General features: G+C 50.0%; 3 protein-coding genes across 5 annotated transcripts in view; 1 reads left to right on the top strand and 2 right to left on the bottom strand.

Moving 5' to 3' along the window:
* Window positions 1–4: 4 nt before the first annotated feature.
* Window positions 5–4888, top strand: LOC132473636 (multimerin-2-like; the record flags this gene model as incomplete). Its single annotated transcript, XM_060073841.1, has 7 exons — window positions 5–125; window positions 430–782; window positions 1171–1338; window positions 1595–2002; window positions 2086–2329; window positions 3080–3535; window positions 4054–4888. Coding segments are annotated over 7 exons (2133 nt in total), but the record flags the coding sequence as incomplete, so codon positions are not given.
* Window positions 4889–5257: 369 nt separating this feature from the next.
* Window positions 5258–22813, bottom strand: LOC132472871 (bone morphogenetic protein receptor type-1A-like). 3 transcript variants are annotated; one of them, XM_060072687.1, is made up of 13 exons: window positions 22639–22813; window positions 18162–18263; window positions 15392–15700; window positions 12673–12835; window positions 12334–12436; window positions 11801–11900; window positions 10647–10740; window positions 10215–10353; window positions 9034–9226; window positions 8568–8865; window positions 7702–7877; window positions 6627–6757; window positions 5258–6290 (listed from the first exon to the last, which is right to left on the bottom strand). In XM_060072687.1, exons 3-13 carry the CDS (start codon window positions 15456–15458, stop codon window positions 6165–6167), a joined length of 1590 nt encoding a protein of 529 aa, XP_059928670.1. In that variant the 5' UTR covers window positions 15459–15700; window positions 18162–18263; window positions 22639–22813; the 3' UTR covers window positions 5258–6164. The 3 variants fall into 3 exon arrangements, with proteins under 3 accessions (XP_059928670.1, XP_059928672.1, XP_059928671.1); XM_060072689.1 differs by lacking the exon at window positions 22639–22813 and adding an exon at window positions 19575–19899; XM_060072688.1 differs by lacking the exon at window positions 18162–18263.
* A 376-nt stretch (window positions 22814–23189) lies between these two features.
* LOC132472870 (LIM domain-binding protein 3-like) overlaps window positions 23190–25000 on the bottom strand; it is a 9380-nt gene continuing 7569 nt past the window's right edge. Inside the window, 2 exon segments of the mRNA XM_060072686.1 lie at window positions 23190–24765; window positions 24768–24782. Of these exon segments, the coding sequence (XP_059928669.1) occupies window positions 24691–24765; window positions 24768–24782 (90 nt within the window). The 3' untranslated portion in view covers window positions 23190–24690.

Raw genomic sequence — 25000 nt, forward strand, 5'->3', positions numbered from 1 at the left:
TCACCATGGCAACCATGACCCTCGGAACCCAGAACTTCACCATGGCAACCATGACCCTCGGACCCCAGAACTTCACCATGGCAACCATCACCACACAAACGGAGCCCATAGTTCTGACCTCCAAAGTGAGTTATTCTGCAAATTAACCTTTGACCTTCTTGTCTTCTGGAGGTCCACATGGGGACGTTGTCTCACACTCTTTATGAGTACATTGTGCCTCACACTGTGTTTATGAGGGCAATGTGGCACACATGCCTTTATGAGGACAATGTGTCTCACTTGTCTTTGTGGGGACATTGTCTCTCACACTGTGTTTGAGGACATTTAGTCTCACACTCTTTGTGAGGGGATGTGCCAAACACTCTTTATGAGGACATGGTCTTTGTGGGGACCCGATGCATCGGGGAACGACCGTGTTGTGTGTCCCAGACGAGGCCGCTCTGGTCCCGGCGGTGGCGGCACTGGTCCTGGCTCAGCTGAACCCGGTCCTGGAGGGATTCAACCGCTCCCTGCTCCTTCTGGAGCGGCGAATGGGGGAGCTTGCCCAGGAACTGGCCCCTAGGAGCCCTGAGGGAGAGAGGGAGCCGGCCCGGGACCAGGCCCCGAGACCCGAGGCAGGGAGCCAGCAGGAGGAGGTGCAGGAGGTGCGCCAGCTGCTGGACAGCCACCGCAGTGCGGTGTATGAGCAGCTGAACTCCCAGCATGCAATGCTGCAGGCCAACCTCGGCAGCCTCAGAATAGAAGTGGACTTGAAGCTCCAGCGCAGCGAGGAGATGATACAGGTCAGACACACCGCCAGGCACCACCACCATCAGCAGCAGGAGCATAAACCATGTGGCAGTAGCATGTCACAGCAGCATGTAGCTAAAGCTGGAGCTTAAACCATATGGCAGTAGCATGTCACACTAGCATGTAGCTCTAGCGTGTAGCAGTTCGAGAAGAACGTAACATTAGAAAGTAGGTAGCATGAAGACATGTACTTGTAGCGTGTAGCAGAAGCGGTTCCAGAAGGATGTATCTGTAGCATGTAGCTGTTAGCATGTAGCAGTTGCAGTACTAGAAGGATGAGGTTAAATACTACAGAAAAAATAAGCATTAACTCGTAGCATTAGCATGTAGCTGTAGCCTTTAGAAGTAGCAGCTAACTGCTATCTGTGTCCGTCGGATCAGACCAGCATCCAGGGCCTGAACGCCTCGCTGGTGGACCTCTGTGGCCCCCACGGGCTTGGGGAGGGGGCCAGGTGCCAGGAGCAGGGGGGAGGAGCCAGGGGCCAGGAACCCTCCCCCAGCCCTGCCAAGGAACCAGCCTGGACCAAACATCTCAACACTCAGGTCAAGGTGCGTCTCCCGCCCGCCCTCCGTCTGGGCCCCCAGGGAGGGGCCCGTTCCCCCCAGGGAGGGGCCCGGTCCCCCCAGGAGGTCTGTCTCCTCCTGGTCTACCTGGTGGACCGGGTCCTGGTGGTCCGGTTCCTGGTGGACCGGGTCCTCCTGGTCTACCTGGTGGACCGGATCCTGGTGGACCGGGTCCTCCTGGTCTACCTGGTGGACCGGGTCCTGGTGGACCGGGTCTCCTGAGGTCTTCTTCTGTCTGCAGCTGAGCGCCCTCGAGGAGGACGTGAAGGAGGACCGCCGCTCGCTGGGGGCCCTGAGGCGCCGCCTGGGGGAGCTGGAGGAGCAGATCTCCCAGACGGGCCGGGAGAGCCAGATGAAGTTCATGGAGACCGGTCTGGACGTGGAGGCCGCCCGCGAGGTGGTCCTGGGCCAGCTCAGGGAGCTGGAGGGGAACCTCAGCTCGGCCGCGCAGCAGGCGCAGGACCGCGACAACGACGTGGACTACCTGTTCAAGGTGCTCTACAACTGCACAGCCCTGAGGCACGAGGTGGCCCGCCTGGAGAGGGGCGTGGCCAACCTCACCCAGCTGGCCGATGTGAAGCAGCCGGCCCCGGAGGAGGGGGCCCAGTGGGCGTCGCCGGTGAAGGAGCTCCAGCTGGGCCTGCAGCAGGTGACCTGTGACCCCTGACCCCTGACCCAGTCGTACCCTCGTAGCGTGGTAGCCTTGTGTTCAGCGCCTGCTCCGCCCAACAGGTGCGGGACGCCCTGGTCCTGGAGCGCGGCGCCGGCGATCTGGAGGAGAGGATGCGGCGCCTGTCCAGCTCCTTCGGCTCTCTGCTGAAGGACGCCGGCCGGAACAGCGAGGTGCTGGAGGTGCTGCTGGGGGAGGACGTGCTGGAGTTCCTCCGCCGGCCCCCCGCCTACCAGGAGGCACTCTCCATCCCCGGCCTCAAGGAGCAGATCAGGAGCCTCAACCACAGCCTCACCGCGCTGCACAGTAAGAGGGTTCCCACGGTAACCAAACATCACTGAGGGAGGAGCCGTGGGTCTGGAGACCGCAGGCCCCACCTCCTGTCATCTGTTGATAGGAGACAGGGCCCACCTCCTGTCATCTGTTGATAGGAGACAGGGCCCACCTCCTGTTATCGGTTGCTAGGAGACAGGGCCCACCTCCTGTTATCTGTTGCTAGGAGACAGGCCCCACCTCCTGTTATGTTACTAGGAGACAGGGCCCACCTCCTGTCATCTGCTGCTAGGAGACAGGGCCCACCTACTGTTATCTGTTGCTAGGAGACAGGGCCCGACTCCTGTTGTCCGTTGCTAGGAGACAGGGCCTACCACCTGTGGTTTGTGGCTAGGAGGCAGGGCCTACTTCCTGTTGTCTGTTGCTAGGAGACAGGGCCCACCTCCTGTAGTCTGTTGCTAAGAGACAGGGCCCACCTTGTGTTATCTGTTGCTAGGAGACAGGGCCTAACTCCTGTTATCTGTTGCTGGGAAAAAGAACCTGACTGCTCTAATCAGTCAGCCTAACCCCTGATGCTAAGAGACAGGGCCTTATTCCTGTTATCTGATGCTAGGAGACAGGGCCTTATTCCTGTTATCTGTTGCTAGGAGACACGGCCTTATTCCTGTCATCTGTTGCTAGGAGACAGGGCCTTATTCCTGTCATCTGTTGCTAGGAGACAGGGCCTTATTCCTGTTACCTGTTGCTAGGAGACAGGGCCTCATTCCTGTTACCTGTTGCTAGGAGACAGAGCAGAATCTCTGATGGCGGACCAGCCCCTCCCGGCAGAGGGGGGGGTGAGGAGCAGTAGCCACGCCCCCCTCAGGGAGCAGCAGATCCTCACGGCTCCTGACCCCGCTGACAGAGGAGGAGCCCTGGAGAAGGAGGTGGAGGAGCTGGAGGTCAGGGTCCAGGCCCTGGAGGAGCAAGGGGGAGGAGCGCAGGAGGAGCAGCTCCAGCAGGAGGTGCTGTGGTTGAGGAGGGCGGTGGAGGATCATCTGCGGCTCTTTAAGAAGGTCTTCAGACAGGCTGAGACCCTGGAGGACTCCCACCGGACCCTGGACCTGCAGGACCTCTGGACCCTGAGCCAGGACCCCCGCAGAGAGAGGAGAAGAGGGGGAGAGAGGAGGGGAGAGAAGGACGGACAGAAGGACGGAGAGGTTAGAAGAGAAGCCCTCCAGGGCAGGAGGGACCCCAAAGGTGAGTTATGATAACATGTGCATTGGTGGTGGTTAGTGAGGTCCCCCCTTCACTTTAGGCGTCTTTGAGTGTTATTAATTATTATTATTCTTCATGTTTAACCTCTGTTTTCCTTTTATTCCTAGTCTGTTTTACATAGTTTTGAATGATGACTATATGCTCTGTAAGGTGACCTTGGGTGTCTTGAAAGGCGCCTCTAAATTAAATGTATTATTATTATTATTATTACTCCAGATAACATGTGCATTGGTACTCCAGAAGATAACATGTGCATTGATGCTACAGATGATAACATGTGCATTGGTACTCCAGACAATAACATGTGCATTAGTACTCCAGAAGATAACATGTGCATTGATGCTACAGATGATAACATGTGCATTGGTACTCCAGATGATAACATGTGCATTGGTACTCCAGATGATAACATGTGCATTGGTGCTCCAGATGATAACATGTGCATTGGTGCTCCAGATGATAACATGTGCATTGGTGACCTCCACCCTGTCCCCCCGCAGCAACTGCACCCCGGCCTCAGAGCAGTCCACTGCTCCTGGCAACCGGTCTCCTTGGCGACGGGCGGTTCCTGGGGTTCAAAGCGTCTCTGAACGTGGGCGGAGATTACTCAGAGACGTCCAGGCGCTTCACGGCGCCGCAGACCGGACTCTACCTGCTGCTGCTGACCCTTGACCTAAGGCCGGGCCACACCCACCTGCTGCTGAGGAGGCGGTCCGGGACGGAGCTGCACCTCTTGCAGGAGGAGGTGAAGGAGGAGGCCGGAGCGCTCTCCTTCCTCCGTCTGCTGCATCTGGAGGAGAAGGAGTGGCTCTCTGTGGAGCTGAGAGCAGGAGGACTGCTGGACCCCAGCAGCACCGCCCTGGCAGTGCTGCTGCTGCACTAGCGCCCCTGGTGGTCACTATGTAGCACTGCTGCACTAGCGCCCCTGGTGGTCACTATGTAGCACTGCTGCACTAGCGCCTCTGGTGGTCCCTATGGAGCACTGCTGCACTAGCGCCCCTGGTGGTCACTATGTAGCACTGCTGCACTAGCGCCCCTGGTGGTCACTATGTAGCACTGCTGCACTAGCGCCCCTGGTGGTCACTATGTAGCACTGCTGCACTAGCGCCCCTGGTGGTCACTATGTAGCACTGCTGCACTAGCGCCCCTGGTGGTCACTATGTAGGAATGCTGCCCAAGTTACACCTGAGGGGAATTGAACTGTCAAACCTTCAGCTGGAGATTTCCACCAATGTAAATCATTTGTATATGAAATAACGAGTTATATAAATATGTAATACATATATGTAGAAAAAAAAAAGATTTACATATTAATAAAGACAAATTAACAAATAAGTCTTCTGAAAACGCTCTTCCTGGTGAATGTCGAAGAACAACCGGAAACAGAGCTGATGAGGCAGAACAACACCTTCCTGTAGAGCAGACCTGAGATCAGTCAGAGGGCTGGATGCGTTACCAGACCCGAGATCAGACTGGATGCGTTACCAGAACTGAGATTAGATGCTATTCCAGGGGAATAGTATTCTCCTGGGTCTCTGAAGACTGAAGTACTACCTCCAGCCACTGGGCGAGACCAGTAGGACCAGTCTTTGGGGTTCGGTCTAACCAGAGGTCAAAATGGTTTAGTGAGCGTTGAGACAAGTACTCAGGTGAGACACGTTAGAGCAGTGAGACGGGTGGAAGAAACAGGCTCACACAGATGTGTAGTGTACTAAAATAAGGTTATTTACTTAAAAATTGATACATTGGACAGACTGAATACAGAGGTGTCTTCTGGGTAAACGTATAAGCCACCCCCCTGTACCGAGGATCAGGAGAGAGGAAAACAAACACCTCCCAGACAGCTCCTCTCTCACCAGCTACACACAGCCTACATGTGCACACTGGCATGCATGCAAACATGTACTGCTATGCTAAAGCTAGGATACAAATACATATGTACTGCTATGCTAAAGCTAGGATACACTTACACATGTAATGCTAAGCTAAAGCTAGGATACGAACACACAGGAACTGCTATGCTAAAGCGAGGATACGAACACACATGTACTGCTATGCTAACGCTAGGATACAATACATTACGTTGTTTAATACACGGCACGGATTAAACAGAAAGAATCACATCAAGTTACACATACAGCAAGTTAGCAGGAAGTTACATCACTTCCTGTAACACACAGGTGATGCTAGGGTCTAAGGTCATCTATGTACACTGATCAATATGGCCGGACTGACGCCCCTATCACACAGAGGGGCGTGGTCTCATGGATAATAGGTGTGGCATCATGGTGGGGGCGTGGCTTCAGGCTGAGCCTTAACAGTTCGTCAGCCTGTAAGAAGACGGCATCAAAGACCCGCCCCTTCCCCCATTCTCCAATCAAATCTTCGGTTGCCTCTGAGCTTTCACAGAAAGCAAGGCCCCCACTCAGGAGGGACAGGGTGGAGGTCGAGGGTGGAGGTCGAGGGTGGAGGTCGAGGGTGGAGGAGGTCGAGGGTGGAGGAGGTCGAGGGTGTCGGGTAGAGGTCTAGGGTGTCGGGTTTAGGGGTGTCGGAGGTCTAGGCTGGAGGTCTAGGCTGGAGGTCTAGGGTGGAGGAGGTCTCGGGTGGAGGTCTAGATCTTGATGTCCTGGGACTCCACCATCTTGGCGAGGGTCTTCTTCACGCGGAGGACGGTGAGCCGGGAGGCGGGGCTACTGGCCCAGCACTCTGACATCAGCTTCACCATGGAGCGTAGTACCTGGGGGAGAGACACCGTCAGGGGGGGGGGGGGGGGGGGAAGAAAGAAGGAAGAAAGACACAGAGACACACCAGTTAGAATGGTTACTTTCCAAATGAACAGCACTAACGTAACTTGTGCATGTGATTGGGTGGGGTTCCCAGTGGATGACTGGTTGTGGGTGGGGTTCCCAGTGGTGAACAGGTTGTGGGTGGGGTTCCCGTGGGTGGACTGGTTGTGTTCCCAGTGGTGAACTGGTAGTGGGTGGGGTTCCCGTGGGTGGACTGGTTGTGTTCCCAGTGGTGAACTGGTAGTGGGTGGGGTTCCCAGTGGAAGACTGGTTGTGGGAGGGGTTACCTCGTCACTGCCCCAGCGGGGGGAGAGGGTGGGCCGCTGGCCCTTCACACAGACCACCTCCACCAGGTCCTCGTAGGTGGGGTCGGGGGGCACCAGGTCGTAGTAGGGCAGCTGCTGCTCCTCCACCATGCCTGGAGAATACACCGTCAGTTAGACCCCTCATACACACTAATACACCGTCAGTTAGACCCCTCATACACACTAATACACCGTCAGTTAGACCCCTCATACACACTAATACACCTTCAGTTAGACCCCTCATACACACTAATACACCGTCAGTTAGACCCCTCATACACACTAATACACCGTCAGTTAGACCCCTCATACACACTAATACACCGTCAGTTAGACCCCTCATACACACTAATACACCGTCAGTTAGACCCCTCATACACACTAATACACCGTCAGTTAGACCCCTCATACACACTAATACACCGTCAGTTAGACCCCTCATACACACTAATACACCGTCAGTTAGACCCCTCATACACACTAATACACCGTCAGTTAGACCCCTCATACACACTAATACACCGTCAGTTAGACCCCTCATACACACTAATACACCGTCAGTTAGACCCCTCATACACACTAATACACCTTCAGTTAGACCCCTCATACACACTAATACACCGTCAGTTAGATATACACACTATACACTAATATACACACACTACACTATACACCGTCACCTGTTAGACCCCTCATACACACACACTACACTATACACCGTCACCTGTTAGACCCCTCATACACACACACTACACTGTACACCGTCACCTGTTAGACCCCTCATACACACACTACACTGTACACCATCACCTGTTAGACCCCTCATACACACACTACACTGTACACCGTCACCTGTTAGACCCTTCATACACACACTACACTGTACACCGTCACCTGTTAGACCCCTCATACACACACACTACACTGTACACCATCACCTGTTAGACCCCTCATACACACACTACACTAGTAGTAGTAGTTGTAGTAGTATTGGTAGTACATGTCTATAGTGTGTATTTAGTAGTATACCCTGTAGCAGCATTAGTATACGTGTTACCTGCGGTGGCGGTGCGGCGGCACAGCTCCCACAGCACCAGCCCGTAGCTGTACATGTCGGCCATGATGAAGGCGTTGAAGTGGTTCTTGTCGAGCCGCTGGTCCAGGACCTCGGGCGCCATGTAGCGCCGGCTGCCCACGCGGGGGTTCAGCGGCACGTCTGTCTCGTTGGTGTCGCTGGGGGGGGGGGGGGGCAGCGCAATGTCAGCTGTCACTCAACATCATCTGCCACTCAACATCACCCGTCACTCAACATCTGCAGTCACTCAACATTAGCAGCCACACAACATCTGCAGTCACTCAACATCTGCAGTCACTCAACATCTGCAGTCACTCAACATCACCTGTCACTCAACATCACCTGTTTCTTCAACATCACCTGTCGCTCAACAACACCTGCCACTCAACATCACCTGTCACTCAAACAACTGTTTCTGGGTGTGGTGGGGAAGGCCAGTTCGGGCGTAGTCTGACGTGTTCGGTCGGGTGTGTTAAGGCGTGGTCGGGTGCGGTCAGGTCGGGTGCGGTCAGGGCGTGGTCGGGTGTGGTCAGGGCGTGGTCGGGCGTGGTCAGGGCGTGGTCAGGGCGTGGTCAGGGCGTGGTCAGGGCGTGGTCAGGGCGTGGTCAGGGCGTGGTCAGGGCGTGGTCGGGTGTGGTCAGGGCGTGGTCGGGCGTGGTCAGGGCGTGGTCAGGGCGTGGTCAGGGCGTGGTCAGGGCGTGGTCGGGCGTGGTCGGGCGTGGTCAGGGCGTGGTCAGGGCGTGGTCGGGCGTGGTCGGGCGTGGTCAGGGCGTGGTCAGGGTGTGGTCAGGGCGTGGTGGTGGTTAGGTGCGGGCGGGGTTTGGCCTGCGGGAGGTGGGCGGGCTCACCTGTTGAACTTGACGGCCAGGCCCAGGTCGGCGATGCAGCAGGTGCCGTTCTTCTTCATCAGGATGTTCTTGCTCTTGAGGTCGCGGTGGGCGATGGCGGGCTTGCCCTGCGTGCCGTAGATCTGGGTGTGGAGGTGGCAGAGGCCGCACGCCACCGAGTAGGCCAGCCGCAGCAGGCCGGCGGAGTCCAGGCTGCTCACCCGCAGGAAGTCGTACAGCGAGCCCTTCTCGTGGTAGTCCGTGATCAGGAAGAGCTGCGTCAGCGCGCCCGTGCCCTTGATGTCGGCCGCGATGAAGCCTGAGGGGGAGGGGCTACGGTGACTGACAGCTCATAGTCCGGTAATCCCAGTGTGACTAGTATACCCACTATACCCACTATGACCACTATCCCCAGTACGTACCCAGTAAGTTGTCGTGCCTCATGAGGACCAGTATCCCCAGTAGGACCAGTATCCCCAGTACGTACCCAGGATGTTGTCGTGCCTCATCAGGACCGTCTGGTAGATCTCCGTCTCCCTGAACCAGGACGCCTCCTCGCGGGTGAAGAACACCTTGACGGCCACCTTCTCCCCCCGCCAGCGGCCCAGCCACACCTCGCCGTACCGCCCCTTCCCCACCTGCCGCACCATCTGGATCTGCTTAGCGATGGTCCTCTGGACCTACACACACACACACACACACACACACGTTACCCCTAGAGACACAGCTAACTTTGTGCTTGTTGCTACACAACTAACTACAGCTAACTGGGCACTACGCAGCCAACTGGGTGCTACACAGCTAACTAGGCGCTATACAGGTAACGCAGCTAATTGGGCGCTACAAAGCTAACTGGGCGCTACACAGCTTACACAGCTAACTGGGCACTACACAGCTAACACAGCTAAATGGGCGCTAAACAGCTAACACAGCTAAATGGGCGCTACACAGCTACCTGGGCGCTACACAGCTACCTGGGCGCTACACAGCTACCTGGGTGCTACACGGCTAAACCAGCTCACATAGCAAAATGGCCCATACACAGCTAACACAGCTATCACAGCTAACTGGGCCCTACACAGCTAACTTGCCGCTACACAGCTAACTGAGCGAGCGATACACAGCTAAGAAAGCTAACTGGGCGCTACACAGCTAACTGGGCGATATACAGCTAACTGGGCGCTACACAGCTACCACAGGTTCGCTTGCCTTGGGTCTCCTTTACCCAGGACATTTTGTCAACCGATGACACATTTCTTGATATGAAAAAGTAAATTATAAACATGAAAACAGCAGCAGAAACATTTCAGATTGAATTGTACTCGGTTTCAATGTCGCTCTGTTGACATTCATCCAACTGTATCAATTTCTACGGTCCAGGCACAACATAGGCATTACATTCGAATATATATTATAGTCATTGCTCTTGTACAAAACATTACAGTATATAATAGATGAGGCTGTAGTTCATAGCTCCTACCAGCGGGGGGCATGCGACTACATTACAGTATGTAATAGATGAGGCTGCAGTGCAAAGCTCCTACCAGCAGGGGGAGTGTGACTACATTACAGCATTTAATGAGGCTGCAGTACAGAGCTCCTACCAGCAGGGGGAGAGCGACTACATTACAGTATATAATAGATGAGGCTGCAGTTCAAAGATCCTACCAGCAGGGGCAGGCCTGAGCCACTGCCGGAGCTGTTTGAGTGGTGGATCAGGTCCTTCAGTGACTCCCCTGCTGGGATCACCACCTCGTCCTGCTCCAGGTCTCTACGGTAACGCTGGCGCTCGCTCTGCCACTTATACCTGACACACACACACACACACACACACACACACACACACACACACACACACACACACACACACACACACACACACACACACACACACACACACATATATATATAAATAGGTAGTACTAAATAGTAGTGTATATAAGTAGTACAATGGCATCTGGTGTTAAGTACTGTAAGTAATTGTATATAAGTAGTACAATAGATTAGTGTATAAATAATGTAGATGAAGGCGTTAATAATGAGTATAGATGAGTGTATAATAAACTTGTATAGATAAATTAAGCTGTGATGGTGTATTACCGGTAGTAACAGACTACAGTCACACAGATCAGGGTACAGCAGCAGATCGTCATGGAGATGAAGAAGGCCAGCCAATGAGCACTGTCGAAGCCACCTGGAAACACAGCAACCAATCAGGGAAGAGCTGAAGCTAGAGCAAATGTTACGAGGTGGAATAATATAACCATGTGGGGGCAATTGCTCTGTTGCTAGCTTAGCCACTTTTTAGAGTTTAACACGGTTTTAAACTCGTCAGTGACGCAAGAAGTCACTAGGGCTGTCCCCTGAAAGTCGATGATTCGAATCATCAGTTGGGAAACCCCGAAGTCGACATCTTCCTTTATTCTTTTAATAATAAATGATAAAGAGAAGCTTTATTTAGGCACTGTCCATGTCACTGTGGCGATTGATTCATTGAAACTTTGTTTGCTAGACAGAATCTCGCAGAGGGAAGCGGCTGTCTCCCCGTACATTATTGCTACATTTTCTCTCAGAGCGCAGTCAGGGTGTGGCGACACAGCGCTGTGTATTCTTTCAGGCTCAATAAATGCAATCAGATCGTGAACACGGGGCTCATATAGACGATTATCCACTAGCCTATGAGCCCCGTGTTCATTATCGGACCACATTATGCGCAGGAGCCTAGCTAAAAGCCAACAGGAATAAGTTGGCTACAATTCCGACGAGTTTGATTGACAGAAAACTGTTCAGGTGAGAACGTAATGAGCGCAACGCGCAAGCATATATAGCCTACCAAAACAGAGTGTTAAAAGAAAGAAAAGTCATTTTTTAAACCTCCAAAGGACCTGCCCCACACGGCCGCCGAATAGTCTAATCTCTGGACTGATTAGACTCAGACTCACTCCGGTTTTTTTCAGTTTTATGGAGTACGATTTTGAAGCGCAATGCTAACTGACAGAGCAATTGGCCCGTGGTGTTTAAAGGGAATGGTGTGATATCCAATGGAGTAGTCCACGGTATGATAAAGGTGTAGCATACGGTGTGTTAAAGGTGTAGTATACAGTGTCTTAAAGGTGTAGCATACAGTGTGTTAAAGGTGTAGTATACGGTGCTTAAAGGTGTAGTATACGGTATGATAAAGGTGTGTTAAGGGTGTAGTATACAGTGTGTTAAAGGTGTAGTAATATATATGTTCATAATGTATTTCTATGTACCCAGCTCTATGGGGGGCGGCAGGGTGGGCTGGAGGTCTTTGTTACAGAAGTCCGAGTTGCAGCACTCGATGGTCCTCCTTGTCTGGGCCATGGGGGAGTCCTGCAGTCCACAGCAATAGACGATCAATACAGGATGAATGCATGATCAATACATAACAATACATGATGAATACACACCAATACAGGATCAATACATAATGAATAAACACCAATACAGGATCTAAACAGGATCAGTTCACACCAACACAGGATCAATACATGATCAGTTCACAGCAATACAGGATCAATATATGATCAGTACATGTTAAATACACACCAATACAGGATCAATACATGATCAGTACATGTTAAATACACACCAATACAGGATCAATATATGATCAATACATACCAATACATAGTTGATAGTGTGTGAGTATCTGATCGGTTTATGCCCACAAATGAACTTCCTGGTTGAACTCATTGTGGATAAAAGCGCGTGTGTGCATGTGTGTGTGTGCAAGCGTGCTTGCGTGTAACGTGTTTGTGTGTACCTTGCACTGGAAGTGCGAGCCCTCATACTTGACGCAGCCCGAGGTGATGACGTCGTCTCCGTGTTCGTCTTCCTCAATGATGGCGAAGCACTGACCATTAGTCCTACACACACACACATACCAGAGTTGTACCGTGTTTAAGGTGCAGTTGGAGCGCGTTCTGCAGGGTTCTAGTGGTTCTACTGACTGGTGGTTCTAGATGTGGTTCTAGTGGTTCTACTTACTGGTGGTTCTAGGTGTGGTTCTAGTGGTTCTACTGACTGGTGGTTCTAGGTGTGGTTCTAGGTGTGGTTCTACTGACTGGTGGTTCTAGGTGTGGTTCTAGAGGGTTCTACTGACTGGCAGGTGTTGTTGATGGCTCCCTCAGGGCAGTATCCGGAGCAGTAGCAGCTGAGGAAGCGGGCGGCGTCCTCGGGGGCCACAGTGGAGTCGTCCCCCCGGGGCCCGGGGTCCGGGTTCACCCCCGTACCCTGGAGCACGTGGTCCGGGTTCTGCCCTGCAGCTGGAGAACCGCATCAACAGGTCAACATCTGGGACCAGTTAACAACTGGACCCCAGTAAGCAACCAGTAAACATCTGGACCCCAGTAAACAACCAGTAAACATCTGGAACCCAGTAAACAGCCAGTAAACATCTGGACCCCAGTAAACAACCAGTAAACATCTGGTCCCAGTAAACAACCAGTAAACATCTGGAACCCAGTAAACAGCCAGTAAACATCTGGACCCCAGTAAACAACCAGTAAACATCTGGGTCCAGTTGCACCAGCAGAACGTAAGGTCCCACTTAGGCTACGTTGAACGTAAATCACCCAAACGTTCGACTTTACACTCTACTAAAAAAATAGCAGTTGCACCAAGCAGATAGTTTCAACGTAACACTAAGTTATAACTTATCTTTTACACCTCCCCTCTAGCTGGTGTAAGTTCCATACTAACGATAAAGAACCGTTAAAAGAAAAAAACGTAAAAAGATTTCAACACTAAGGCAGGGTAAAGATGGCTATTCGTTTTGAGCAATGGGAAGAGGACTTTCAATGCGATTTGCGCCGGGAACGGATTGTCCGTGACCGTATCGATCCATTTCTTTATTATGATGATGTTGAATTATATGCGCGATTTCGGTTTTGCCGGGCGGAATATTATATTTATTTATTTATTATAAAATCCGCCATCAAATAGCTCAGTGGTTCCCAAACTTTTTTTCAGGGGACCCCCTTTTGGACTTGAGACTGTTTTCGCGACCCCCCCCCCCCCCCCCCCCAACTTAGTGCATTAATGTTACTATGCATAATAATAATGTTCAAAATCATTATTGTTATTATTATCATTATTATTATGCAGTAGTAATCATCACCATTATTATTATTATTATTATTATTATTTATTTATTTTTCAAAGGTGGATTTCTCTCTGCAAAGTGGCTGTGCATTAAAAGCCTATTCTGACGCCAGTATTTTATTATAATGTTTCATATAATTATTCGTATATATATATATATATATATATTATTATTATTATTTTTATTTATTTTTTTTAATATGCAAACTGGCCCATCTCTCCGCGACCCCCCTGACGGTGCTCCGCGACCCCCCAGGGGGTCGCGAGCTTAACCTCACGCCTATACCGTCCAAGCAAATTTTAGAGAATAAATGACTGAAACTGTTTTGTTTCCCCTCTCATTTGGGTGCTAACGCGTCTTCACTCGGGTAAGGTGGAAACTTGCCGGTATTTCCTGTTTACATTGTTATCTGTCAATGATTGGCTTGAAATTATCTAAACGTCATTAAAAGCGACACTGGTACACTTTATGCACTACTAGTAACGTTACAACTTAAGTTAAATTTAGAACACCTTTAGTTTGGCACTAGCTACGTCGAGCGTAGGGTTAAGGCAGACTTTACACCCAAACTTATGATCGGCTTTACGTTCTGCTGGTGCAACCGACTGCAGGACCCCAGTAAAAAGCCAGTAAACATCTGGACCCCAGTAAACGACCAGTAAACATCTGGACCCAAGTAAACATCTGGACCCCAGTAAACAACAAGTAAACATCTGGACCCCAGTAAACAGCCAGTACACATCATTCAGGACCCCAGTAAACAAGTAAACATCTGGACACCAGTAAACAACCTGTAAACATCTGGACCCCAGTAAACAGCCAGTAAACATCTGGAACTCAGTAAACAACCAGTAAACATCTGGACCCCAGTAAACAACCAGTAAACATCTGGACCCCAGTAAACAGCCAGTAAACATCTGGACCCCAGTAAACAACCAGTAAACATCTGGACCCCAGTAAACAACCAGTAAACATCTGGACCCCAGTAAACAACCAGTAAACATCTGGACCCCAGTAAACAACCAGTAAACATCTGGACCCTAGTAAACAACCAGTAAACATCTGAACCCTAGTAAACAATCAGTAAACATCTGGACCCCAGTAAACAACCAGTAAACATCTGGACCCCGTAAACACCGAGCAGAGAGGTGGATGTACAGAGAAAAGGGATATCTTGGTATCCCTTTAGAGTGGAATGGTGTGTGTGTGTGTGTGTATGCGTGTGTGGGGTCATATTTCACACCACAATGGGCTGCTTAAGACTCCATCTGCATTAGGAAGTCATACAGGAAAGGGATCACGCCGCAGCAGGAAGTGAAAGTGGCAACACTCAGGTCAACAGCTTCCTGATAGGAGTATGTGTGTGTGTGTGTGTGTGTGTGTGTGTGTGTGTGTGTGTGTGTGTGTGTGTGTGTGTGTGTGTGTGTGTGTGTGTGTGATGCATGGTTGAAAATGTGAACATTCATGTTGCACTGTTGTGCGTCGGACTTGCAGCGAATCTTGGAATTAAAAGGCTCGAGTTGGCGTTTCTTTAATATCGAGGTTTTCATTTTTTTTGGCAAAAAAAAAGTGCCATAGGCATTAGCCTATATAGTAGTAGCCTTAAAGAGACCTTTAAAATCACTAAAGAAGAGGTTACAGGTTAGAGATATAGAAGTATATAATGATATAGATGTAGATATATAGAGATATATCGGTAGATAGATAGAGTGTGTACCTTCACTGCTGTACACCAGCAGGCAGAGAGATGGGAGGGCCATCCACAGGGTCCGAAGGAGAGCCATGTCTTCAGACCAGGTCTCTGTAGACCAGACCCTCTAGAGACCAGACCCTCTAGAGACCAGACCCACTAGAGACCAGACCCTAGAGACCAGACCCTCTAGAGACCAGAACCTAGAGAAGAGACCCTCTAGAGACCAGACCCCCTAAGCTGTGGTTGGCTGTGGGGAGTAAGCGGGGCTGCAGTAGTAGCAGCTGATTGGCCGGTCAGATGGTGGACCTCCTCACTCGGTTCTGCAGCACAGCCCTGGAGAGGGGGGAGGAGAGGGGGGAGGAGAGGGGGGAGGAGAGGGGGGAGGAGCGGGGGATTATTGCTGTGTGTTATTAAGAGGGTGGTTGTAAAGCAACACACTATTGTGGTCACGTCATTTATTATCTTTATTTTCAAGCTACAGTTTTAAGTACCGACCCCAAACCAACGCCATGAGTGCAGTGCGCTATTCCTACGTTGACAAATGATGTTTCCTTGTTTGTTTGATTAGGGGCTCACACAGGGTTTTCAACCTTGGGGTCCCGACCCCATGGAGTCGCCTGGAATTTAAATGGGGTCGCCTGAAATGTCTAGTAATTGATTTAAAAAAAAAGTATTGATAAAAAAAAAATACACACACACACACACACACACACACACACACACACACAAATATAATTATTTTTTAAATAAAACACTACAAATAGTCGTACATAACTGTCTTCTATACTTTCATTTTCTCGAATATAAATCTAGTTCAATTAAAATGCAGCAAATATCTGAGCTGGCGCATTTTTTAATGCCGCGTGACTGCACAGTTACATTACTTTAGTTCCCGCTCAAACCTGTAAAATGTAAACACAAACTTGCAGTTAGAGAGTATGAAACAAAATGGAAAGATTTAATCGCTCGCCTGGCCCTGTCCCTCCAAAGACGGTTCCAAGAGGAACTGTGGCACAGACACCAAAGAGACAGAGAACATACGACCAAAGTTTCCTTCAGTATGGATTTACAAGTGTGATGAAAAGCAACGAGGAGAAGCCGAAATGTCTGCTGTGTAGTAAGGTCCTGTCTGCCGAGAGCATGAAGCCGAACAAACTCAAAAGACACTTTGAGACAACACAGAAAGAGCATGTCGGCAAACCCAGAGCTTTTTGCGAAAATAAATTTGCCGAGCTGAACAAGCAGCGAGTGTATTTCAAAAAGGCTGTGACTGCTAGTGAACGGGCCCTGAAAGCATCTCTTGAGGTGAGCTATCTCAGTGCTAGGAATATGGAGCTGCATAGCATTGCTGAGACTTTGATATTGCCGGCGAAAATGGTGCAAACGATGTGCGGGGAGGAAGAAGCTAAAAAATGAACTAAAATGGGCCCATTGCAGACATACTGCAACAGGTCGTACTCGTAACCACGGTGAATTACATCAAGCCACATCCTCTGTGCGCACGTCTGTTTGCAACACTGTGACTATGAAAACGTACTATTTCACACAGAGGTGGTGGTCGAGAGGTAACGTGTTGGAGCGGTTTTTCAGGCTTGGAAATGAACTGTTGGCGTTTTCCATGGATGTTGGAACCGATTTTGGAACCGATTTTGACAGTATCTGCATATTTTGTTGAAGATTGAATAGCTTTTGAACGTTATTTAGTAGGCCTAAGTAGGTTGTAGTTCCTTAGTTTTTCCCCGTGAAAGCGAACAGCTGTTCCGTTCCAAATCAGCTGTCCTCTGCCGCACCGTTATATAAGCCGCAGAATCGAAAAATGGGAAAAAAGCTGCGTCTTATAGTCCGAAAATTACGGTAGTTTATATAAAATGACCACATGGAAAGGCCTATTTCGTAGCCCCTCTTTTAGTTACGAGCTCATTTTGTCTTGGCTGGTCGTGGGAGTCCTTCTCCTATTCAGAATTGTCACGTTCACTCTCCTCCATGATTGTTTGTGTTGCCTTCATGTGCCGTGTGGAAGAATGTAAAGCGTCGTCCAAATGACGTAAAATATTACCGTAAAGAGGGAGATTTGCGACAAGACGATATAAACGATAGAGGATAATATGAAACGATAGACATTTTTACATCATCACACGATATATATCGTGTGATATATATCATCACACGATCATCACCCCCCCCCACACACACACACACACACACACACACACACACACACACACACACACACTCTACAGGATGGGAGCCATCCATAATTCATCCCTCCTGGAGACGTGACGCCAGACATCAATAATCCCCAAATAAAGCCTGTCCGTTTCCCGCTCAGGAAGTCCTCCTGCAGACTACAATACTGGCGCCTGTTTGGATGGCTAGCTGGGCTCCAAGATTAAAGTTTGGAGGCCCCAGGCTGGCAGTGGCCCCTGGCTGGCAGTGGCCCCTGGCTGGCTGTGGCCCCTGGCTGGCTGTGGCCCCTGGTTGTGGCCCCTGGTTGTGGCCCCTCGTTGTGGCCCCTGGCTGTGGGCCCTGGCTGTGGCCCCTGCCTGTGGGCCATCCCAGTCGGGAGCCCAGTGAGTGAGCTCCAGACCAGAGTCTACGTCTACAGCCCTCTGTTTATGCCTCGTCTCAATGGATGGATTAGCAGGAGAATGCTCAACTCTCCTCCGCCTCTTCCTTCTCCTCCTCCCTTTCCAACCCCCCTCTCTCCATTCCTCCCTCCTCTCCACTCCTCCACCCTCCAGATAGAAATATCTTGTCACGGCGTCATCACCCGTCATGGTGACCCCGCTGTTACCTGTGCGTGGTCTCCATGGTGGCGGTGTGTCAGTCCACGGCGGGAAGCTGTCGTCAAAGGCCTCTGCACACGCCCATCAGAGCCGCTGGCCGCGAGCACGTCCTGCATCAAACACACAGACCAGCCGTTAGCACGTCCTGCATCAAAAACACAGACCAGCCGTTAGCCGATAGCACGTCCTGCACCAAACACACACACCAGCCATTAGACACAGACACATAGAGCAGCCATTAGCCGTTGGCACAAGCTAGCACAGACCAGCAGTTACATACTTATGACACATCTTTTGTTTGATGTGATTCGGATTGATCAATTAGGGCGTACAGCGTTGTTATTTCTGTAAATGACCATCACACTGCAGGAGCTCACAGCCTCCACCCACAGAAGCCACCATCACTGTAGACACCATCACACTGCAGTACAGCCTCAACCCACTGTAGACACCGTCACACTGCAGGAGCTCACAGCCTCCACCCACTGTAGACACCGTCACACTGCAGTACAGCCTCAACCCACTGTAGACACCGTCACACTGCAGTACAGCCTCAACCCACTGTAGACACCGTCACTCTGCAGTACAGCTTCAAACCAATGTAGACACCGTCACACTGCAGTACAGCCTCCACCCAATACATACTTTACTATCCAGCACTATCATAGACAGAAAGACACTGTCCTATAGGAAGACAAACATGACAGACTACCATGGAGACAGACAGACGGACATTGTCCTGTCGACGGATACTATTTAGCAGGAAGCTAATCAGCGTGCTGCCTGGAACTGGTTCTACAGTGCTTTGAACATGTAAAGCGTTTTGACACACAGAGGCTATTTGACTAGTAGCTCACTCTCTCTGGTAAACAGTAAACACTGCTACACAGGTAAGGAGACAGAGGTGTTATACAGGTGTGCTGGACAGGTAGGTTTGTGAGACAGGTAATAGGCATGTTAGTCAGACAGGTAAGAGGTGTGTGCGACAGGTAATCAGCCAAGCTAGAGGTCTGAGGTGCTGACTGAGTGTTGAGGTGGGGCCTGATGTACACAAAGTGAAATCTAAATGTTGCTGGAAGACAAAATGGCTGCTCTGTGACCAGCATGAAGAACTGTGCTGGGATTCTATCGGCGCTATCAAAATAGACCAACTCCCCCCCCACACACACACACAAACAGAGGGGGCGTGGCTCACACAGCAGAGGGGGCGTGGCTCCACACAGCAGAGGGGGGTGTCTCAACACAGTCGAGGGGCATGTCACAGATGAATGGTTGGGTATTATTATTTATTATTGCGCTTAACGCACCGATCAATACCATAACAGACATCTGACTTTCCTCTGGCGAGAACACCCACACACGCACACACATACATAAACCAATCGAATGAGATAACAGGAACTAATATGAGTGTGACTCACCATAATAACGAGTGGATCCTATTGGCTGGGAGCTAGCTAGGGGATCCTATTGGTTGGGCGCTAGCTAGTGGATCCTAACGAGTGGATCCTAACTAGAGGATCCTAAAGAGTGGATCCTTACCACTGGATCCTAACCACTGCATCCTAACAAGTGGATCCTAGAGGCTGGAGTCAATGGGCTGCTCTAGAACATTCCCTTGAGGTTGCTGAAGGTGGACCAGAGGTCAGCCTGTCCTGTAGGAAGGAGGCCGGTTCCTGGCCCCCGGTCTCTGGTGGTGGAGCCTGCTATCAGCAGCAGCCTCTCTAACAGGGTTAGACTCCAGACTGTATTTATGGGCTGCAGCCTGTTGAGCGGCGGGGGAGGGGCGGAGGCGCCTCGCTCTCCTCCTCGTCAGACAGCCTGTCTCCAGCCAGGGGCTGAAACCTGATCCCTGCTGCTCTCCCTCTCTCCTTCTCCTTGCCTCCGTCTCCCTCCTTCCCTCCCACTCCTCCCTCCCCAGTCAGAGCGCAGGACTCTCCCTCTGTAACATTATCCAGCCAAGGAGACTACAGCCACTCAGGGCGAGAGACATAGAAACACAGACAAGGGGGAGAGAGAGAAGAAAAGAGAAAACAACACAAAGACTCAGCACCTAGAATATGCTAGGTAGCATAGCCTGCTATAGAGAAGCTACAGACTCCTAGCTCTAGATACAGTCTCCTTTTTTTGGAGGAAGGTACAAACTCCAAGCTCTAGATAAAGACGCCTAGCTCAAGAGAAAGGTAGAGTCATAGGTCTAGAGAAAGGTACAGACAGGCCCCTAGCTCAAGAGAAAGGTACAGACTCCTAGCTCTAGAGAAAGGTACAGACTCCTAGTCTAGAGAAAGGTACAGACTCCTAGCTCTAGAAAGGTACAGCGAGAGAGACCATATCTACAGAACCAGCTGACGACCCAGGTGACATTCAACCTATAGAGTAGATAGATGGTGGAGCCCAACGCAGTGGGCTCCACCATCTGATCTCACCCCTGCGGAGTGAGATCACATCCCCCTGAACATCAGCAGCCTCAGGTGAGGCCTGATGTACAGGGCTCCGTCCAGACCGGGACGGTAGGAGGACCTCCTTATGGCCCTGATGAGGAGGTCCCTGATGATGTTCCTGCTCATGAGAACCTCCTCCCGAGGGGACCCTCATGCTCTTCCTCCTCATGGTTCCTCTCCTGACTGCAGCCGGGGTTACCCGCCAACCAGTCACAGACTCTGTAAACCAGTATAGTGACCCAGTGCGTTTATAGTGGACCAGAAAAAAGAATATGGTCCCCCAGTATGTACCAGTACACGAGTAGTAACCCAGTACTATACCCTGTGTGTGTACAAGTACATTGACCCAGTGTGTTCAAAGTGGACCAGTACATTGACCCAGTGTGTTCAGAGTGGACCAGTACATTGACCCAGTGTGTTCAGAGTGGACCAGTACAGTGAACCAGTGTGTAGTCTGCCCTAGTGAGGGTAAACCAGTGTGTACCAGTATTGCAGACCAGTGTGTACCGCAGTAGCCTGACTGTATTTGCAGTTTCTTAACATCCTTAAGCCTTACCATGATGACCTGATGTTCCCTAACATCCCTAAGCGAGCTGCACCAGGGCAGCTCACAGTCCGCACCACAGCCACTCAAACTACAGAAACACTACAGCCGCTCAAACTACAGAAACACTACAGCCGCTCAAACTACAGAAACACTACAGCCGCTCAAACTACAGAAACACTACAGCCACTCAAACTACAGAAACACTACAGCCGCTCAAACTACAGAAACACTACAGCCGCTCAAACTACAGAAACACTACAGCCGCCTCAAACTACAGAAACACTACAGCCGCCTCAAACTACATAAACACTACAGCCGCTAACTACAGAAACATTACAGCCGCCTCAAAATACAGAAACACTACAGCCGCTAACTACAGAAACATTACAGACGCCTCAAACTACAGAAACACTACAGCCACTCAAACTACAGAAACACTACAGCCGCCTCAAACTACAGAAACACTACAGCCGCTCAAAACAACAGAAACATTATAGCTGCCTCAAACTACAGAAACATTACAGCTGCCTCAAACTACAGAAACACTACAGCCACTCAAACTATAGAAACATTACAGCCGCTCAAACTACAGAAACACTACAGCCGTAGTTAGTAGTACTTTAATTAGTAGAGTATGGTGTGTATGTGACTACTAGTACTTTATTTAGTAGTACTTGAGTTATTAGTACTTTAGCCAGTATGGTATGCTGTGTTTGTGACCCTGAAGCACTTTAGTTATTTGTACTTATTTAGTAGTAGTACTTTAGTTAACTTACTAGTACTTAACTTAGTATGGTGTGTGACCCTGAAGTACTTCAGTTATTAGTACTTCAGTAGTAGTATTTTAGTTAGTTGTACAGTATTTTAGCTAGAAGAAGTACAAGTAGTAAGTCGAATAAGCTAAGCTAACGATGCTAAGAAGTCAACAGTTTCTTCACACTTTGGCCCAACAGGAGCCGCCGGGGCCGGGGCCACAGGGGCCAGCGGGACGGGAGACACCAGGGCCGGGGGCCACGGGGGCCAGCCGTCCCCGAGCCAAAGGGGCTACCGGGGCCAGCGGGCCACCATGGCTGGGGGCCAGTGGGCCGCGGGTCACCAGGGCCGGGGGCCACCGGGGTCGGGGGCCGGAGGTCACCAGGGCCAGGAGCTACCAGGGCCCGGCTAGTCGCTGGCCCGGGACGGGAGCCATCAGGCAAACTTATCTGGACCGGTTCTTCCATAACCGCACACTCCAATTCTATGCTGTAATTTACTAATCTAATAGAGGAAGACGGAAAGAGAAGCTTGGATTCATCACTGTATATATATATATATAGATCTATAACTATATCTTTAGACTTATACATATCTATAGATATAGACACACCAAGAACAGAAGCTGGCGGAATGCAGAGCCTCCAGGCGGTAGCCGGAGCCACAAAGTCCGGAGACCGCGGATCGTAACTCGACTTCTCGTTGTTAAATCAACCGCAGATTGTAATCCGAATTCAACTTTACCTGATTCTCCCGTTGAAGCGACACTCCTTTAACTTCCGTTTCAGTTCAAGCGTTTGGTTTTAAAATCCCACTCATATTTCACTGCAAAACAAGTGATCGTCGCCAGATTTGTTGTGTCCTTCTAGTGCTCGGCGGCGGCGCGGCGGGGTGTGAGCTGCGGGAGGACGAGCCTCCAATCACGGCAGGACGGGACGGCGCTGCCCGGTGAATCGGGGCTTCCACCTGGTCCCCGAGCGCCCTCTGGTGGCGGACTAATGTATATACTAAATATGTTATAATATATACTATAATATATGTAACTATATAAAAAATAATGTATATACTCACAGCTATTCATGTCCTGAATATTCAGATATTTATAGCCAAACTCTCCGGTTTACTCCGGCTTTAAGTTATTCTAATCGGTTTTGTGTACTTTCTAGAAGTAAACAACAAGTTGGGACGTGTAATGTTCCTAAATCGATATTTTCATATTAATTTATTGAAATCTTCCAATATTTATAGATATGTCTCTTAAATCCATTCCTTTACAAACACACACAGCCAACATCTTGCTCAAAGTGTGCTTTATTACGGTAAAAATATGAAGCCCCCCCCCCCCCCCCAACATTATCAAACAGAATGTAAACAGTCAAGATAAAAAATACTTTCAAAAAGTTCCACCCTTTCGATGGGAGGTCATTGAAGTGTATTAAATCTATTAATCAGAGTGTGTGTGATGTTGTCGTCTGGTCTCCAGAAGTCTGGTCACCCATCAGCTGGGAGGGAACCAGGGAACCATGGGACTAGACTGGGGCACCATAACACCGGATTGAACAGGTTTTCACCGGTTTATACCACATGTGATGGATGCTGTTTTGCTTTATGGCACAATAGACTCAATTAAATCTTTTCGAGAGACTCTTTTCAAGTCCTTCTCATGTTTCAAAGAGAGACTGAGTTGTCTGTTAAACCTTCATGCAATATCACAACCATCCTCACAACTAATTCATGTTTTCAAGAAGAGCGTGCGCACACACACACACACACACACACACACACACACACACACACACATACACACACACGAACACACACACACACACACACTCTCACAAACATTCATGTGTAACATTTACTTAATAACATCTTGTGACCCCTAATGCCAAAAAGAAAACGATGCATATTAATAATTAGTACTGAGCGTTGTGAAATCACCTTTAAATAAATATCATGCCGTTCAAATGTTGTTACTGAGCATAAATATGGCTTAGCATTTTCCTCCACGTGTTCTGGATCCCACAGGGTTCTAGAACGAGAGCTCAAACAGTCTACTAGATATCTAACAGTTTCTACAGCTAGGGCTCTAACATTGTTCTATAATTAGAGCTCTAACAGGGTTTTTTGGCTCTCTCAGTGACCTAGAGTTAGAGCTCCAACATAGTGCTAGAGCTCCAATAGCCTTATAGAGTTAGAGCTATAGCAGAGTTCTAGAGCTCTAACAGGGTTCTAGAGCTCTATCCGTGTTCTAGAGTTCTACCAGTGTTCTAGAGCTCTGACAGGGTTCTAGAGCTCTATCTGTGTTCTAGAGTTCTACCAGTGTTCTACAGCTCTAACAGGGTTCTAGAGTTGGAGCTCTTACAGTTCCGAGCACAGTTAGAGGCTCTAACGTTCATCATGTTAATAGAGTGTCTCTATGTTATTCCCACTCGCAGATGTATCATCTAGTATTTATTACTAAATTTGTCAAAATATTATCAAACAAACCAAAGCAGTGAATATTTAGTGTGGACCGTTTCCTAAACATTATCCTCAGCTTCTCCCAGACCAGACCAGAACAGACCGGACCAGACCAGACCGGACCGGACCAGACCAGACCAGACCGGACCAGACCAGACAAGACCGGACCAGACCAGACCGGACCAGACCGGACCGGACCAGACCAGACCGGACCAGACCAGAACAGACCGGACCAGACCACACCAGACCAGACAAGACCGGACCAGACCGGACCGGACCAGACCGGACCAGACCAGACCGCACCAGACCAGACCGGATCAGACTGGACCAGGTCTACACGTTGATGGCGTGAGCGTGCTTCTTGCAGAGCGGCTTGTCTTTCTTGGAGTAGAACGGCTGACCCTCCAGGTGTTCACGTTACACACCTGCAGCCACAACAACATTTAGAACAACAACGACAACCATTACAACAACAACAACAACCATTAGAACAACAACAACCATTAGAACAGTGGTTCTCAAAACATGGTACGCGTACCACTGTGGTGGTAAGCAGAGGAATTAGAAAGAAAAAAAAATCGTAAGATTAAAAAAAATACTTTCCAAATACTAGTACGAATGGAAATACATTTCCCATGAGATC

This window comes from Gadus macrocephalus, chromosome 15 (assembly GCF_031168955.1).
Source record: "Gadus macrocephalus chromosome 15, ASM3116895v1".
Taxonomy (NCBI): Eukaryota; Metazoa; Chordata; class Actinopteri; order Gadiformes; family Gadidae; genus Gadus; species Gadus macrocephalus.